This window comes from Tamandua tetradactyla, chromosome 9 (assembly GCF_023851605.1).
Source record: "Tamandua tetradactyla isolate mTamTet1 chromosome 9, mTamTet1.pri, whole genome shotgun sequence".
In the NCBI taxonomy this organism is placed as follows: domain Eukaryota; kingdom Metazoa; phylum Chordata; class Mammalia; order Pilosa; family Myrmecophagidae; genus Tamandua; species Tamandua tetradactyla.
In genome coordinates, this window is record NC_135335.1 from 33,058,596 (window position 1) to 33,076,755 (window position 18,160).

An 18,160-nucleotide genomic window follows, 5' to 3' on the forward strand; every position below is an offset into this window, starting at 1 on the left:
GCAGGGTGTGGGTGAGGTCTCCTCTTTAGTCCAGGAGCCCAAGCACTGGACAGAAAGCAGCAGCCACCAGTTCACACAGGGGGAGGGACAGAGCTGCTCCAATCAAGCAAAAGCAAAGAAGGAAAACCACTCATGGAGAAAAACTGAGGAGTTTTGGCTGAAGCTTTCACCTTGAAAAGAAATCAAGAGCCAGCTCCTCTAGGTATATGCCCCAAAGAAATGAAAGCAGGGACTCAAACAAATATTCCTTTTTTTTGTTTGTTTTAACTTTTTTTTATTGTATAGTATAACGTATATACAAAGCAAAGAAATAAAAAAGCAATAGTTTTCAAAGCACTCTTCAACAGTGATTACAGGACAGATCCAAGAATTGTCATGGGCTACCATACCATCCTCTCCTATTTTTCCTTCTAGCTGCTCCAGAATAGATGAGACTACAGGGCTTAAATATTTTTTTTATTGTCACAATCGACCTTTTTTCCTTCTTTTTTTTTGTGAACAATAACATATATACAAAAAAGCTATAAATTTCAAAGCACAGCACCACAATTAGTTGGAGAACATATTTCAGAGTTACAAAATGGGTTACAATTTCACAATTTTAGGTTTTTACTTCTAGCTGCTCTAAAATACTGGAGACTGGGTGGGCCACGGTGGTTCAGCAGGCAAGAATGCTTGCCTGCCATGCCAGAGGACCCGGGTTCAATTCCCGGTGCCTGCCCATGTAAAAATAAAATAAAATACTGGAGACTAAAAGAGATATCAATATAATGATTCAGCATTCATATTCACTTGTTAAATCCTATCTTCTATGTATAATTCCACCATCACCTTTGATCTCTCCATATTTCTCTTTAGGGTTGTTTGGGCTATGGCAATTCTAAATTTTTGATATTGGAAGGGTCTGTCACTAATATGGGGTAGAGAGATGGAACTATCTGATGTTCTGGAGAGGATGAGCCCTCTAGGTTTCAGGACTTATGCGGACCAGGGACCCATCTGGAGGTTGTAGGTTTCTGGAAAGTTATTCTAGTGCCTGGAGCCCTTGTGGAATCTTATATATTGCTCTGGGTGTTCTTTAGGATTGGCTGGAATGGTCCTGGTTGGGGGTGGGCAGGTTACGATAGGTAGCAAGGTCTACCTGAAGCTTGCCTAAGAGCAACCTCCAGAGTAGCCTCTCAACTCTATTTGAACTCTCTCTGCCACTGATACTTTATTAATTACACTTCTTCTCCCCCTTTTGGTCAGGATGGAATTGTTGATCCCACAGTGCCAGGTCTAGATTCATCTTGGAAGTCATCTCCCACATCGCCAGGGAGACTTTCACCCCTGGACGTCAAGTCCCACATAGGGGGGAGGGCAATGATTTCACTTCAGAGTTGGGCTTACAGAGACTGAGGTCACATCTGAGCAACAAAAGAGGTCCTCCAGAAGTAACTCTTAGGCATGTCTATAGGTAGTCTAAGCTTCTCCGCTACCTACATAAGCTTCACAAGAGTAAACCTCCTGATGGAGGGCATGGTCTATTGATTTGGGTGTCCCTAAACTTTGACACAGTATGAGGTCTTTACCCTGATGGTAAAGTTCGATAGTTTCATATTCTTTCTCCCCTCCCTCAGGGGACTTTGCCAATGTTTTCTGATTATCTGCTTAATACACCCTAGAATGTTTTCAGGCATTACAATAATCAAACAAATATTCTTAACAACATTATTCATGATTGCTTAAAAAGAGAAGCAAACCAAGTGGCCATCAGCAAACAGATGAATGGATACACAAAACGTGGTACAGCCACGCAGCGGGATATTACGCAGCCATAAAAAGGAAGCTCTGATGCATGCGACAACGTGGATGAATCTTGAAGACATTATGCTGAGTAAAATGGGCCAGACACAAGAGGGCAAATATTGCATGATTCCACTTATATGAAATACCTTCAATCTGCAAATTCACAGACAGGTGGCACAGCACAGATAACCAGGGGGCAAGGGGAGAGGGAATGGGGAGTTATTGCTTAATAGGCACAGAGTTTCTGTTTGGGGTGATGGAACAGTTTTGATGATGGATGGTGCAGAACGTGGCACAACCACCAATTAAGTAACGTCACTGAATTGTAAACTCAAAAGCAGTAAATATGGAAAATCGTATGAGATATATATATGTTCCCACATTTTTTTTTAAAGCCAATGTCCTCTGATATTGGGGCATAGGTGGAACCCCATGTCCCTGAAAGGCAGGGAGAAGTGGGTGGTGAAACTACGTGCCTGTCCAACCCTGGGGTCTTCCCAGCTGGCTCTCCTCTCAGCCAGCCTCGCAGTGGACAGAACGGGCCACACAGCCAAGGGACAGGAATGCCCCAGCCACCTCGCAACACCCAGAGCACCCACTCAAGACTGGCCCAAAATGAGGCTCTATAAACGCCTACTGAGTGCAGAGCAGAGATCAAAGAAACTACCTCTTAGAGAAAAACGGTTCACACAAAGCTGAGGTCCAAGACGAAACACAAGCTGCCTTTCCCATCCCCGGACCTCTGGTTTCCTCCAGCCGAAGGGGACAGGATTTTTGGCCTCTGGTGAAAGAAAATTTGGGGAGATGGGTGATGCTCCAGCTCTGCCCAGCCCGGTGCTCTTCTGGAGTGAGTTTTGGCCACATTTCTGAAGCAAGAGAGCCATGTCGGCCAGACGCTGCTCCCCACTAGCCAGCTGCTGCTTTTCCTCCCAGACTGGAGCGTCCATGTTTTTTAAGGGAGGAGACTTCCCATGCTCCCTGCAGACTACAGCTAGCAGAGTCCATGGAAACACAGAGGCCAGGGTCCCACTGCCCAGCCATGGCAGCAAAACCTAAGAACTCAGCCAGGGACACAAAACAAGAGGCAGGATACAGAGAGCACTGGTTTGGGAGTCACTCAGACCTGGTTCACGTCTGGCCCTGCCACTTACTGGCTGTGCAACCCCAGGTAAGACACTTCACCTCTCTGATCCTCAGTTTCCTCATCTGTAAAGTGGGGCTGTGCCAATAAAAAGCCATCAGTTGGCACATAGTGGGGGCTCAGTAAAAGCTTATTTCAGTCAATCTCACATTGGAGACCCCCCTGTACCAGAAAAGTAGCTGCTGGCAGAAAAAAAGCAATAAAAACTCAGCTTTGGACGAAATCACTGGTTGCCAAGCTTTTTTTGATGAGTTTTCCTTAGCAGAAGGAATGCTGAACATGCCCCCACAGTAAATATATCCATGAATATTTTTAAATAATGTACAGGTACAACGGCATTGCTGTTAGGCATATTGTAAAAGAGCCCACTAAAAAAAAACACAGATGCTGAAAAGATGAAAATAAACAATAAATGGAAACAGAAGTTCTAACACCTTCCTGTCCCTCAAAACATTGTGTTGTTCACTACTTGTCTTGTTCACCTAATGACCATGGATTTACTAAAATATGTATTTTCAATCTAAGCATTTTGCCATGTGGGGATCAGAAGGATTGCAGAGCTCTGGCTGCTGATCGAGGAGCCCCAGTAGAGGAGAGAGGCCAGCACCCAGGCAAGTGATGTAAGGCAGCATGGGGTGGAGGGTGGAGGCTCTTGGAGGGGCACCAAGAGAAGAAATGCAAAGAGAAGACTTACTGGAAAATGTCTAGAAATCATGAGCAATTTCTGAGACTGGAGGCAGGTGGGCAGGTTTCAAAAGGCAGGAACGGAGCTGTGGGAAAGACATTTTAGGAAGAGGGAAGAGCCCAAGCAAAGGCATGGAGGCTTGGAACACAGCATCCTAATGAAGTGAGTGGCAGCGCAGGATGGATACACACAAGCAGGCACCAGGCCGCCCACCCAGGGTGGATCATGAGCAGGAGAAATACTCCTGGGTCTCCATCTACAATGAGCTAGAAAGGCAAAGGAATCAAAAGAGAGGGAGGCACTGTTGATGGGAAGGTAAAACCGTGTAGCCACTGCAGAAAACTGGTGCTTCATCAAAGAGTTAAACATAGAATTCCCATGTGACCACGCAATCCCACTTCTAGGTATATGTCCAAAAGGATGGAAAGCAGGGGCTCGGATGGATACTTGCACACCGATATTTGTAGCAGCATTATTCACAACAGCCCAAACGTGGAAGCCACCCAAGCATCCATCAACAGATGAATGGATAAACAAAATGTGGTCTACCCATACAGTGGAATATTACTCAGCCATGAAGAGGAATGACGTACTGATAATAAGCAACAACACAGATGAACCCTGAAGACATTATGCTGAGTGAAACAGCCCAGACACATATGGACAAATACTGTATGATTCCCCTTCCAGGAAATATCTAGAACAAGCAATTTCGCTAAGACAGAAAGCAGAGTGGAGGTTGCTAGGGGCTGTCGGTGTGGCTGAGGGGCAATGCGGAGTTAGCGCTTAATGGGCACAGACTTTCTGTTTGGGGCGATGAAAGTTTTGGCGATGGATGGTGGTGATACTAGCACAACACTGTCAAATCAACGAATGCCAGTGAATTTGCACACTTATAAATGGTTAAAATGACAGATTTTAGGGTCACCATAAAATATGTCACCATCTGTCCCCATAATAAAAAGAGAGAGACAATGGATAGTTCTGGCTTGCTTGGCACATAACAGGCCCAGGCCCCAGCTCACTCCACAGCATCTTTCCAAAGGCTCTTAGAGACACACCTCCCTGTATGACAACCTCCTCAGTGACCCTCCTGAGGTCCCCAGGCAGGATGAGGGTGTACCTGTCTGGCCCCTGGAGGTCCCATGCACCCAGAAAATGATAACATCCCCAGGCAGGAGCCAGGCTGCCCAATGCATCTCTGATCCACCAGGCTGTTGGGGGGAGAGGGTGTGGCCAGGCAGGAACGAGAAAGAAGCCGGCGCTTTTACTCACTGCAGTTATCAAAAACACATTAAACAAGTCAAAAATTCAACAAATGGTGCTGCAATAATGGGCCACTCACATGGAAAAATAATGAAATGTGACCCCGCCACACAGCATACAAAAGAACACCAAAATGCAGCAGTGATTGCCTCTGGACCCCTTTACCGTTCCCTGCATGTTTGGGCTGCTTCGCCCTATGACAGGAGTTCAAAAATGCAGCTCAGAGTAGGAGGGATGCAGAAGAGAATGGCCACCCACCCAAGTCCCGGGTCAGCAAACGGGCCGGTGACACCCGCCCAGCTCCGTGGCACAGGTCTCCTGATGGACTGTAGAAGAAAAATGCCCATCCGACACAGCAGCTGCCACTGAATGAAATCCTGCACAGGCTGGTCACAGCTTAGGGACTGTCATCCCAGAGGCTGTGACATCTCAGACAGACAGCGGTAAAAGCTGGCCCCATCTGCAGGCCAGCCCCGAGGGGAGCCTCTGTCAGTCTCACATGTGGGAAAGCGTCAGAACGCGGTCTGAGCAAACTAATTTAGTGGTAGATTAAAGATGACTGCAAAGCTTTGCTCGTCCTCCCAAGGAAGAATTTAATTTCCTTCCCCTTGAGCCTGGCCTGGCCTGGTGACTTGCCTGACCATTAGGCTGTGGTGGAAGCGATGATCTGGGACTCCCAAGGTGGAGTCATAAGAAACGTTACAATCCCCGCTTGAGTCTTCCAGGACACTCTCTCGGGGGTCCCTGAGCCCCCATGTAAGAAACCCAATTATCCAGAGACCACCATGCCAAGCAGGCCACAGGTGGGCACCCCAGTCCAGCCAGCAGTCCCCACAGAGTCCAGTCTTTCAGCTATCTCTGCAAGACACCAGACACGTGAGCGAAACCGTTTTGGACCTTCCAGACCAGACCACCCACCAGGTGAAGCCACCAAGTGACTTCACTGAAACACATGGATCAGAGGACTCACCCAGACAACCCCGTCCCGTAAAATCTCAAGATATAATAAAATGGTTGGGGTTTGAAGCCATAAATTTTGGAGTCATTTATTACACAGCAATAGATAACAAGAACACTGAGACTGACTGATTCATTCATTCATGCATTACTTCTACACATATTCATTAAAACCTACCCTGAGGGAGGGCCCCTTCTAGAAAGAGCAGAGACAATGAATTCAATCTCCTCGTCCCAGGGAGCTTCCGGGTTGGTTTCTGTGGTGCCCACCCAGCTTACCTGGGGCACACACCCATGTACCAGTCGCCCTGTTCGGCAGCTTCCTACCCTGAGGCCTGCAGCTTGGGAGCTCCATTGCCCAAATTTCTTGTCCAGTTCCTTCCTTCTCTCTCTCTCTCTGGGTGAGGAAAGGGTGAAGGGGACATTCTAGTTTCTGGAACAAGTTTTATTAGGGTCTAGAAGGGAACCCTATGGAGTAAAAGAAACAAGGGAATTAAAATGGTGTCCTTGAAAATAATGTGTTTAACACAAAAGAAGAGAATAATGGAGAAGTAGTAGAACAAAATGATATGACACAGAGAAAACAAATAGCAAAATTGAAGATGTAAATTTTACCTTATTGGTAATTACATTAAAGGCAAATTGATTAAAGATTCCAATCAAAAGGCAGAGACTGGTAGACTGGATAAAAAGAAAATACAATCCAACTACATGCTATCTACAAAAGATTCACTTAAGACTCGACACAAACAAATTGAAAGTAAAAAGATAAATCATTACCAAAAGAGAGTTAAAGTGGCTATATTAGTATCAGACAAAATAGATTTTAAGAAACAAATTGCTACGGAACACAGAAAAAGGCATTTTATAATGACAACCCATCAAGAGGACATAACAATAACAAACATAAATGCACCAAACAATAGAACCCAAAATACCTGACATGAAAACTGACAGAAACAGGAGAAATAGACAATTCAACAATAATAGTTGGGGCTCCAATATTCTACTTTCATTACAGAACAAGCAGACAAAATATTAAGAACATTAAGACAGAAGACTTGAACAGCACTGTAAACCAACTAGACCTAACAGACAGCTCAACAGAGAGCACACCACTCAACAACAGCAGAATACACATTGTTCTCTACTGTGCATGGAACATTCTCCAGGTTAGGTCATATATTTAGTACATAAAACAAGTCTCAATAAGCTTATAAGGGCTGAAATCATACAAAGTATGATTCCACACAAAGACAAGAAAAAGCTTCCCTAAAATGTTTAGATAGGACAATAGCTCTGATGGGGATGAGCTTGGCTGATCCTTGCTCCAACCACAACCTTCCCACCGTTTCTGCCTTAGGGGCTCTCCTGCCTTTTCCTCCTGGTACATGGTAAGCAGAGTATTAGCTAGATTTAGCACCCCCACCCCCACCCCACCCCTCTCCCACTCATCCTCTCAGCTGAATGCCCTTGTGCAGGACACAACGTGCCCGACAGCACATGGCAATCTTGTTCCCCACTTCGAAGTCCTATCTAACCATGGGACCCAGATTTATTCCTTGGACCCCAGACTCTGCTTGGCAATAGCCCACGATGTTTGCTTCCTAAGCTGTGTGACTTGTGTGCCTCAGTTTCCTTCAGTCCAAAGAAGATAATAACGGTACCTATCAAACAGAGTGGCCAGCGAATGAGTCATCGCGGTTGTTATTACTGGTTATTGACCAGGGGTGGTAATGATCTTTTACATGCTGTTTCTAGATGAAGAGACATTCCTTTGTACAATGATTCAGATTTTCAAAATACTTTTGCTCCCATAGTTAACCTGGGTATCACAGCAGCCCTTCAGGCTCTTCTGTTAAATGGGAACAGCTTGTGGCGGTGAAGCCCCAGCACACTGGCACCTGGGGAGTCCTTAGCCCATGCAGGACAAGCAGATGAACCTATAGGGTAAAAACTGGGCGGGTTACCCTGGACATCCCTTTTAGCCTCATTAATTTTACATAACCTGAAGTCTGAGAACCACTGAGCTGGATGAAAGAAGGCTAGACAGAGGTGAGAACATGTGCAGAGAGGGTGGAACTTTGCAGAGGTCCTGCTTTTGGGGGGTCATGCTTCCATTTGGTTTTAATACTATTAAGTCTCCACAACTTTACTATGAGCAAAGAGGAACTGTGAGGGTTAAAAGGGATTGGGATTGCACAACTTACAAAGGGGTTAAGACTCCAAATCAGCTAAGTTAAATGTGCAAAAAGATGCATGGATAGAGAGATACTAGACAAATAAAATATCAAAACCCGGGTCTTTTAACTCAAAATCCATGACCTTTCTAAAACACCACATTTCTCCTTAACTTAGAAAGAGGGAACCATAATGATACAAGCTACGACATGTAAGGGGGTACTGGAGCATTTACATAACTAGGGATTTAATCTTCACAATTTCTCTATAAGGCAGCTGATGCTTTATATCTTCTTTTTATAAGTGAGGAAACTGAGACCTGGAGAGGCTAAGCAACTGGCCAAAGAAGATCTGGGCTAGGACCCAAAGCTGGTGTCCAGGCTCCAGGGTCCGCATTCTGACCACTGCCCATGTAAGACACACGTCATTGACCAGGAGTCAAGGAGAGCCCCCAGCTGTGAGGGGAGGGCCCCTGCTGGGGCTGCTCTTGCAGAAGGATAAGTGTGACGACGCAAGGCTAGCCTGGGTCGGGGGGGGATCGAGGCAGGGTCCGGTGACGCCAGCCGGCTCCACTCACTCACAGTTCCAAGAATCACTCCAGGCACAAAGACTGACATGGCATTCTCCCATCTGGAGCCTTTCCCTTCTGGTGAAGCAATTATCTCTCCTTCCCATCTGGACGAGTGATTATTGAGGAGAAAGGACAGGACTGGGACTACAGTTCATTTTATCCCAAACCTAAGTGCGTCTCCCCACTTCCACCAGCTCCCCCCAGGCCAAGCTCCCAGCATCTACCCCATGCAGCACTGCAGGGGCCTCCTACCCGCCGGTGTCCCTGCCACCCCCAGGGGCCAGAGGTCTGTCCATACCTACACTGAATCACGTCCCTCCAGGGACTTCTCATCACCTTCAACTGAAACCAAATCCCTCCTGGAACTACACGGCCCTGCTCCCTCTGCCCATCTGTCATTGTCCGCCTCTGAGAGATGAGGGAACTGAGACCAGAGAGGTTCATTTAACATGCCAACGAGGACGAAGTAGAAGAACCAGGTCTCAAGGCCAGGAACCCTCCCTGGAGGTTCGATCACTGGTTTTCCCACATGGGTAACTCCAAATTCACGTTCAAATCCAGGATATTCCCAGACCCCCTGCAGACCATCCACGAATCTCATTCATGCCCCATAAGGAGATCCTACAGGCTGCCAGCCGATACCACGGCACATGTGCTGAGTATTTTTCCCTTGCAACACTGAGGCCATTCAGGAAAACGCTGGGATTTTACCAAACACCTCCTTCCAGGCATGCCAAACACTTCACAGGCAAGTTGCAAATAACTTGCCATGAGAGGGTCCCCCAGACCTGCCCAATTCAATGATATGCTCCTCAGAAGCCCCTGTCTTCGGCCCCTGGGTATAAACTCTGTTCCTGGGAGTTCAAATAAACAAGGCTTGGTCCAGGTCCCTTGATTCTCTTTATGCAAGGACGTACGCAGGGCAAGTGGGGTATTAAGCACCTGATGGTGCTTCAACAAGGAATCAGGGGCCGGGCCAGAAGACTGGGCACAAATCCCAATTGCTCAATATAACCCTGAGATGATTGGGCACAAATCCCAATCGCTCAATATGACCCCGTCCCCAAGTGGGTCTTTTTCCTTTTTTTTTCTTTTCATGGGCAGGCACCAGGAATCGAACCCAGACCTCAGGCATGGCAGGCGAGAACTCTGCCTGCTGAGCCACCGTGGCCCGCCCTCCAAGTAGGTCTTGGATGAATGAATACATATGAAAATGCCTGGGTTGGCTTTCCAGGAGGGGGAAGACGGACCAATTCATTCAAAAAGCCCCTCCCCATACATGCCCCACATCTAATGCTGGCAGTCTACCCATGAGGCGGTGCCATCAGTGCCATTTGATGGAAAGAGACTTGGGCTCCAGGAGGTAAAACGACTCCTTCAAGGCAGCCCAGGTAGCAAGTGAGAGGTCAAATCTGAAGGAAAAGCTCTAAAGGAAAAGCTGCTGATTCCAGGATGATGAAGCTGGAGCTAATTCTGGTTTCCTGAAGCCAAGCATCCAGGTGAGTGGATCATACCACAGCAAGAAATGGCTCCAAATGTTTCTCAAAGCACAACCGATAGCTTTTAAGCAGTCCACTGTGGGAATACACTGCACGGGCTCTGGAGATAGACCTGGGTGCAAACCCCGCCTCCGCCACTGGGTGACCCTGAGCAAATCACTAACTCTCTCTCAGCCTCAGTTTTCACATCTGCAAAGTGGGATGATCACAGCTCACACCCGTCATGGGCCTAGAGCTTTAACCTGGGAAACGTAGTGGGGTTGGTCAACACACAGCACCTGGAACAGGCTCTGTCATTACCATTAATCTGATTATAATCAAAGCATTCCCCATTTAGGTGCAAAACAGCAGGCAAGTCTGTCTGCCCTGCTTTTTGTGAACCTTTCCTCCCCCAGGAGGGAAAGCCAAGCATTGCAACAGGGCTCGGACAGCTTGGGAGGGGAGGAGCCAGTCTTGTTCACATTCCCCAAAGCATGAAATGCGGGTTCTAAGCAAGTGCCTTGGGCTGGCCTGTGCGACCTTCACCTTGTCCAGCTTTCCCCTGGACAGCACTGGATGATGCTCCACCCCAGACACATCACGCTCCTTCTCACCGCTGAACTTCCACATATGTTTCACCTGCCTTGATGCCATCCTCCTGCTTCCTCTTGCTTGTCCAACCACGGTTCCAATGTCACTTCCTCCAGGAAGCCTTTATGGATGCCCCAGGGAAGTCTGCTTCCTCCACCGGAACAGCACCTAAAAATGTCCTATCGTGGTCCAGTCCCACAACCCTACCATCCTGAGCTTTGGAATGTAGGTACCCCACGCGGACATGTCTCCAAGCAGAGGGAGCAGGGGAGTGCAATCACATGTGAATAGCAGCCAGGGACTGTTAATAAATAAAGGGGGCAATAATGTGTTTGAAGTGCTGGGCCTGGTTCCTGGGACAAATTAATATATATAATAAATACATATATATTAATTTTTAAAAAGGAAAATATTTAAAAATGAAAAGTTGAGGTTTTTTTTTTTTAGTTTAAATAATCAAAGTGGCACATCCTACTGAAATAAAAGCCCCACGCAAAGGAAGGATTCATACTCCAAAGGTCTGGCTGCCTCTAAATGCCAACTGATGCTTATAGGGTAAGCCTAATTTACAGTTGGGGAAATGCCAGCTGCAGGTCAACACTAGCCGGGGGTGGGGATGGCAGATCTGAGGCCCTCGGAGTTTCCAGACCCCAAATGTGGCCCCAGATGGCCTTCCAGCCTCCTCTATAGCTCCTGTCCTACTTCACTGAGGTCAAGCCACTTTCCCAGAGTCCAGTTTTCGTGGAGTCCCTGTAGTTTGTTTCTTCTGCTATTTGGTGGCAATTACGTGGGTACGTCTTATCCCGAGGAGCTAGGAAGGGGATTTAAGAAAGAATGCAGAGTATGGCTCCTTCTTACAGAAAAAAAAAAAAAAAAAAAAAAAGCAGGACACCAAAAAACCTAATCAGCAGGCAAACAATGTCACAGACAAAAACCCGCCACCCAGCTGGCAAAAACACTCCCGTCCCCAAACAGCTAAATGCATGCTTCCGCAACTTCTCAGTGCGTCCAAAAGCTCACACCTCCCCTTCGTCCTGTCACTAGCCCAGGATCTCTGCAGGTTCGTGAAAGGCCCAAACCTGGAAAGAGGACGTGCAAATTCATGCAGCGACAAGAACAGGTCTCAACTTCATTTCACACAAACAGCACAGCTCACGGCTTCTCTCCACCTGGGCTAGATAAAGAAGCATTGCGTGATTTATCTTCCAGGCTGTAAAACCACAACTTGCCTAGTTTCAGAGAAACATTCCCTTCGTCTTTCTGTGGACTTCACCATCTGCTGGAAAAATAATTGCTTGCCTCGCTTCCTTGGAGTTAAATACATTTTGTCCAACCAAGACAAGTTTCCATAAGCACGGCTGCAGCTCATCCCTGACTTAGGGACATTCTCCCCAGCAATGGATACAAGTCTTTATCTTAACTGGGAGAACAAGAACATTCTTTAATTACAGCCTGAACATGTTATCTCCCTCCTCGGGGGGGCCCTCTCCACCATGCTCACAAGACCAGAGAAAAACCCCGCTGGCCTCTCTCAGCTCATACACAGCTCCCAACTGTTTACTAAGAGGAGGAAAAGGAGATGTGGGATTTAAGCACCTCCAAATCGTCAGCCACTAAACCACATGTTTGGTACTGCCCACCTGCTCTGAAGAATAAGTCACTTATTGGAGACTCCCGGCTAGGACCCTCACAAATACAGCTTCCTGCGTCATCAGCCTGCTGCCAATTAAGACAATCCCATCTTCTCTTGTCACCCCCTCTTTCCCGGCCATCTATTCAGCTTCTTTCCAAACGGATGCACCACCGTCACAGCTAATGTCACCACCAGCCCAGGAAGAGTGCCTGTTTGGTAAGTCAACAGAGACCAAATGCCACTGGAAACCTCCCCCAGAGTGAGTCACCGACCCAGAGCTTCAGAACAACGTCCTCTCCTGAGTGATGTGACACAACTGGACGGATGGAGGGGCCCGGAATGCAAGGGAGGCCGCTCCTCGGGGCTCCATCCCGGCTTCTTTAGACAAATGTCCACTTCTGCCCGGGGAACCCTGAAGGATCAAAGTCTGGAAGGGGCTCACCCTTTGCCCCCTCCCTGCTGCCCCATCACGTGATACCGAGAGCCCTGCTCAGTGACAAGGTCCCACATGGCAGGACAGAAACCACCCGTGCTGGGCCTTCTCCAGTATTACTGGTCAGGAATCCCACAGGATCCCACAAGATGGGCTGACGGTTGGCTGATGATCTGACAGTAAGAAGGGCCCGGGCAGGGTGGAGAAGAGCAGGGCCCTGAGCCCTGGTGCCAACAGGCACCAGGAGGAGCAGCTTAGGCAAGTCATGGGACCTCTCTGAGCCTCAGTGTCCACATCCATAAAACAGGAGCATCTGTGCGTGCCCCACAGGGGGTGGCACGACAGCTAAACGAGTTGGTCAGTGCAAAGCCTTCGGAGCAGGGCGCCCACCCCTCATTTGTTCCCCCAGAATTGATGACGTATGTTCGTCATCAGTTGCACCTGCTAGAAGTTCAAGCTTCTTTTCTAAAGGAAAGCACAGTAATCTAAGGCACGCTATTTCTTTCCTGTTTTTCCCAAAGCTGAAAAAGAATTCTGGATGATGGCTGAGGCACAAAAGATGACCTTCTGAGAAAGGTTTGAAAGGGTTCTGTCCTGAAAAGTTTCCAAGGTGCTCACTCCTCCTTCCAAGGGCTGCTCTTTCTGGGAAAGTTCTGGGTTCCCAGGGCGGCTTGGGCTAGGTCCAGGGCGAGCTTGTTCAATGACCTCCCAATTGTGTCTAACTGGATGCAACCTAAAGAGTCACTGTACCTTCCGGACATATGGGGATGTCCTGCCCACATGTTGGCAGAGGCAGGGGGCTTCCCAACTTGGGCTGGAGCAGCTGGAAGGCCCGGCACACTCCCCAGACTCTCCTCGAAACGGGCACTCTCTGCAGCCAAGGGGGCCCACAAGCAGGCACCCAAGGGTGGGCACATCAACAGGAGGGGAAACTCTGAGCCTAGTCACCCAGAAACCAGTAAATACGGACGCGATGACCTTGCGCTGCCCCGCCAGCCTCAAGAAGCTCACACATCCAGACCCTGCCTCCATCATGGGCAGCCAAACAAGTCAGGGTAAGGGAAGCAGGCGGTGGGACTGCCCCAGTGGTCCAGCAGGAAAGTGCCGAGCTGGCACATGCACCCAATGTGTCTGTTCTCTACGTAGCGTCTGTCCTCTGCCTTTCTTCTCTCTTCCCTTTGTGTCTCCAAGTATATCACTGATGGCTCTGCATACAGTAGGCACTTAGCAAAAGTTGGCTGATCTCATGGGGTGGGTCATCCGCAGTCTACCGACTGGCCGCCCACTTCATTCCCCCCACAGCATCCATGGACCCAGAGCCTCAAGTATATGAGGGGAGCATGCTGCCCCCAGACCCAAGGCAGCTCCAGCATTCTCCCCACTTCCCCCAAAAGCTGGGGAGTAAGTAGATGATGGAAAATGGGGCTGGCACTCTTCATCTTGAAGGGAACCCCTAGTTACCGCTAATGTGCTAGTTCCTCGTCTAAGACCCAGCAGCATCCGCACGTCCTGGAAGCTGGCTGGAAATACAGGCTCCCCAGACCCTATCCCAGAGCAGAAGGGAATCTGCATCTTAGAAAGAACCCCAGGCGCTTGGTGTGCAGGATGAAGACTCTCCCTTCCACCTAGAACCTGGCCTGAGGACTTGTTGCTACCCTGCTTTTCTTAAAAGAGAATTTGATCGGGCCGGCAACCGTGGTTCAGTGGCAGAGTTCTCGCCTGCGATGCCAGAGACCAGGATTCGATTCCTGGAGCCCGCCCACACGGAAAAAAAAGATTTGATAGCAGGCTTTGGCCATATCCAGATAGAGAAAAAGCCAGGGGCTTCTGTAACCAAGTCCCAGTAGCCTCATGTCCAGCCAGCCCCATCCCTAAAGGCCACCTTCGCGTGCATGCGACCAAGTGTGCCGCTTGGTCACCAGGGGTGACTTTGAAGGGAAGGAAAAAAAAAACCAAAAGACTCCATCCCCTGGGGAAGGTGTTGTGAGGTGCCTGCCAACCAACGTGTGTCACTGTTTCCTACAAAAAGCCTCCCTGCCATGGTGTCACCTCCCAAAGCTGCTGAGTACTTTAACTGGGCAGCCCCTCAATTTTCTTTCAGGTCCCTGCAATGGGGAGGACCCCTGGGACCAGCACAGAGGTGACACACAACTCCCGTGGAAGGGATCGAGTGTCAAAGGGGGTATCGGAGATGGCAGCAAGCCAGAGGCAGGGCGCAGGGAGGCAGAGATTGCCCATCAGTGGGATCTCGGCTTTCTCACAGTGACACCCGTGGCCAGCTATCCCCACAGCTCATCACTGCCTCCCCAGTTTTACAGAAAGAGGGAGTCAGCCACCTGGGCCTGGCAGAAAGCCACCAAGTTCACCCACATCTCAGCCCCTCTTCACAGCTCTCCTCCTTCAGAGACCTCACCCAGCAGCCCAGAAGTGGCTGCTAGAGGCGGGGGGGGGGTGGGGGTGGGGGGGGTGGGTATGCAGCATCGTGGCAGGGGGGGAGGGCCAGAGCCTGCACACAGCCCCACCTGGAAAGCCCCCTACCCAGGAATTTGAGCATCAGGGCTAACCCCTCTTCCCCTTCCAATCATCTCTGCCCTGGAGCCTCCCAGGAAGCTTGTCCTGAAGCTTGCTGCACCCACCACTCCCCCACCCCCCACCCCCCAGGGCACACACTGTTTTTCTCCGTCTGTCCCAGCCCAAACCACGGAATGAGGGCGAGGTGCTCCTGAAGACAGAGGCTGGCGGGAGGACAGAACACACACAGGAACCGTAGCCAAGTGTCACCCTGGAACCCCGCGTCCCCTCGCCTCACCCCAGATGGGGACCGGGACTTCAGCAACGCCCGGCTTGGGCACCCAACGAAGGCGAACGGGCAGCTCCGCCGGGACGCCGGGACCCAGAACAGCGGCTGGGCAATCGCGCTCCCACCCCTGTCCCCAGCTTAATCCCCGGTCCGAAATAGCCCGGGTAATCTCCCGGCGAGGCGGGCGGGCTATCAGCTCCGAGCCCACGAAGGAAAAGCCCGAGGCGTCCGGGGAGGAGGGCGCGGCGCGCTCCCCGGCTGGGCGCAGCGCAGAGTCCACGCCAGAGGGATCGCGACCGGCAGGTGCCCCAGGCCCGCTGGAAGGCGGGATCTGCGCCTGGCCGCGCTCCTTCCCCTGCGGGGTCTCGGGCTCCGGAGATCTGGCCCGTCTGCCCAGAGCCACCAGGTCTGCGCCCCGGCCCGCCCCGCGCGGCGACACTGGATCCCGCATCGGAGCTTCTCGGTCGGCGGGGAGCCGGGCCGATGGGTGCGCCGGGCAGCGAGCGTTGGAGCTCTTCTCCCAGGCAGCCCAGTCCTCGCCCGAGGCCGGGTCTCAGCTCCGGGCAGCGACCCCGCCGAGGGACGAGTGGTGTCTGCGGGAGCGCCCGGGGGTCCTCCGGACGGGCGGAGCGCTCCCCCGGCCAGGCGCGCTCCCCGCTTGCCGCCCGCCTCCCCGCCGGGCTCCGAGGGGAGCGCGGGGCCCTCGGAGAAGTTCACGCGTCCCCTACCCGCCCACCGTTCCCGGCCCACGCTTACTTGTCCCGGCGACTGCCGAGCTCCGGGATGGCGCCGAGTGGCTGCGAGCCGGGGCAGGGCCCCAGGGCCTGGCTCGAGCGAGGGTCGGGGCGGCGGGCGCACGCGGCCAGGTGTCGCCGGTGCCGCTCCAGCAGGCCGGCGTTCTCGCGGCTCAGCCGCGCCACTTGGCGCTCCAGCTCCTCGATGCGCCGCCGCCGGCGCGCCAACAGCTCCTGCTGTGCCGCGACGATCCGGGTCAGCTCCTGCAGGTACTCGGCCGCCTTGCTGGGGGGCTCGGCGGCGCTGGCCATGGTCCCCGCCCGGCGGCCGGGCCGCGCCTCAGGCGAACCGACAGCGGGGCGGCGGCGGGGCCGCCATGGCTGTGCGGCGGGGACGGCAGCGCTGGGGGCTCGGCCCGGGGTTGGGGGGGGGGGGGGCGCGGCGGCGCGGGGCTGGCGCGGGCCCCGCCTCGGCTCCCGGCTCCCGGCTCGCGCGGCTCGCGGCTCCCGCCTCCGCCTGTGCCCGCCCCCGGCGCTTCCTAGCTTCCTGCTCCCCGCGCCGCGGCCGCGCCGGGCTCGGCCGCCGGCTGCCCCCCACGGACGCGTCCGCGCGGGCCGGGCGCGGAGCTGCGGCCGCCACGGGCGGCCGAGGAGTTTTGCAAAGTGCCGGCTGCGACGCGAGGGGGAGCGGGAGCCCGAGCGGCCGGCGCGGGAGGAGGTGGCGGGAGGGAGGGAAGGAGCGAGGGCGGGCGCCGCCGGCCCCGCGCCCGCCCCGCGCCGCCGCCACCTCGCGGCCGCCCACCCACCGAACCGCCCCTCGGGCTCGCGCCCCGGCCGCCCGCGCCCGCCACGCCCCGCAGCTCCGCTTCGCCCCGCGCGCGACTCCCGCGCCCTCCGCCCTGCGTCGGCTCGGATGTATAAGCGTAATCGGAAGAAATTCCGCAAAAGCCATCTACGTCCCCCCAGCCGACGATTTGGGGGAAAGCGCTCATTAGGAAAATAAATAATAAACTCAGGAGAACTTTGACTTGTTTTTTTTTTCCTAAACCTAATTCAATCTACTGCAAAACAGGGTTTGTTTTGCAGTTGCGAGTGCAAGACATATTTCCGAGACTATCCTTTCCACGATCCAGACCCGCAAGGCTCCAGCGTGCCTCTGCGGTGGAGCCACTACACTCACATCCCGGGGTTCCCGAGCTGACCTGCCCGCAGACGGGGCCCTGGGTGGCCCTAACAACCGCGACCTTGGCTCTGGCGCTGAGACCTCAGGCAGTTTGTTCTGAGACAAACACATTCCTCCTCTGTAAGATACACATCATCGTGAGGATTAGCGATTTTTGTTTTCTCAGACTTTGGACCCCCCCCCCCAAAAAAAAATTTGTAATATTCATAGTCCAATACTCTTTGGGATTAAATTGTTAGTTTTCTGACTTCTTGATTGAAAAGGTTAGGTTATTCATGGTCTCTTGTTCTCATCCAAAGCCATTTAAGTCTATAAATTTACCTCTGAGTAAAGCTTTAGCTACATCTCATAAGTTTCTAAAATGTTGCCATTCCCTTTGGGATGGTGTGTTTTTTATGCAGGCATTGCGTTGCCGGCTGGTCACAGATTCTTGACTCGGGTGCCCATATTTTCCCATATCCCTCCATCTCCAGGAGACGCTGAGGTTGGTATGGAGAGACCCCCAACCTCTGCTGGGCCATACCCTCTCCCTCAGGTGTGGCCTGGGTGGGGCCTATGGAGAGGGAGAGAACAGCTGTGTGGCCATTTAGGATCCACCCTCAAATTCCAGTTCAGGATAAAGTTTCATTCACCGCACTGAATGAAAATTCCTAACTCATCACTTGGCTACGTGCAGTGCTCTAGAAATTCATGTTCTTTTTCAAATATTCATATTCTTT

The 18,160-nt window shown here is 51.5% G+C and overlaps 1 protein-coding gene and 1 long non-coding RNA gene across 2 annotated transcripts in view; one reads left to right on the top strand and one right to left on the bottom strand.

Moving 5' to 3' along the window:
• Positions 1-16,570, bottom strand: part of IQSEC1 (IQ motif and Sec7 domain ArfGEF 1) — a 437,145-nt gene extending 420,575 nt beyond the window's left edge. The window contains exon 1 of the mRNA XM_077116395.1: positions 16,281-16,570. Within this exon, the coding sequence (XP_076972510.1) occupies positions 16,281-16,570 (290 nt within the window). The remainder of the gene's footprint in view (positions 1-16,280) is intronic.
• On the top strand, positions 12,219-14,939 carry LOC143646943 (uncharacterized). Its single transcript, XR_013157761.1, has 3 exons — positions 12,219-12,507; positions 13,246-13,300; positions 14,826-14,939. It is a non-coding gene; the product is annotated as an uncharacterized LOC143646943 (long non-coding RNA).
• Positions 16,571-18,160: the final 1,590 nt, after the last annotated feature.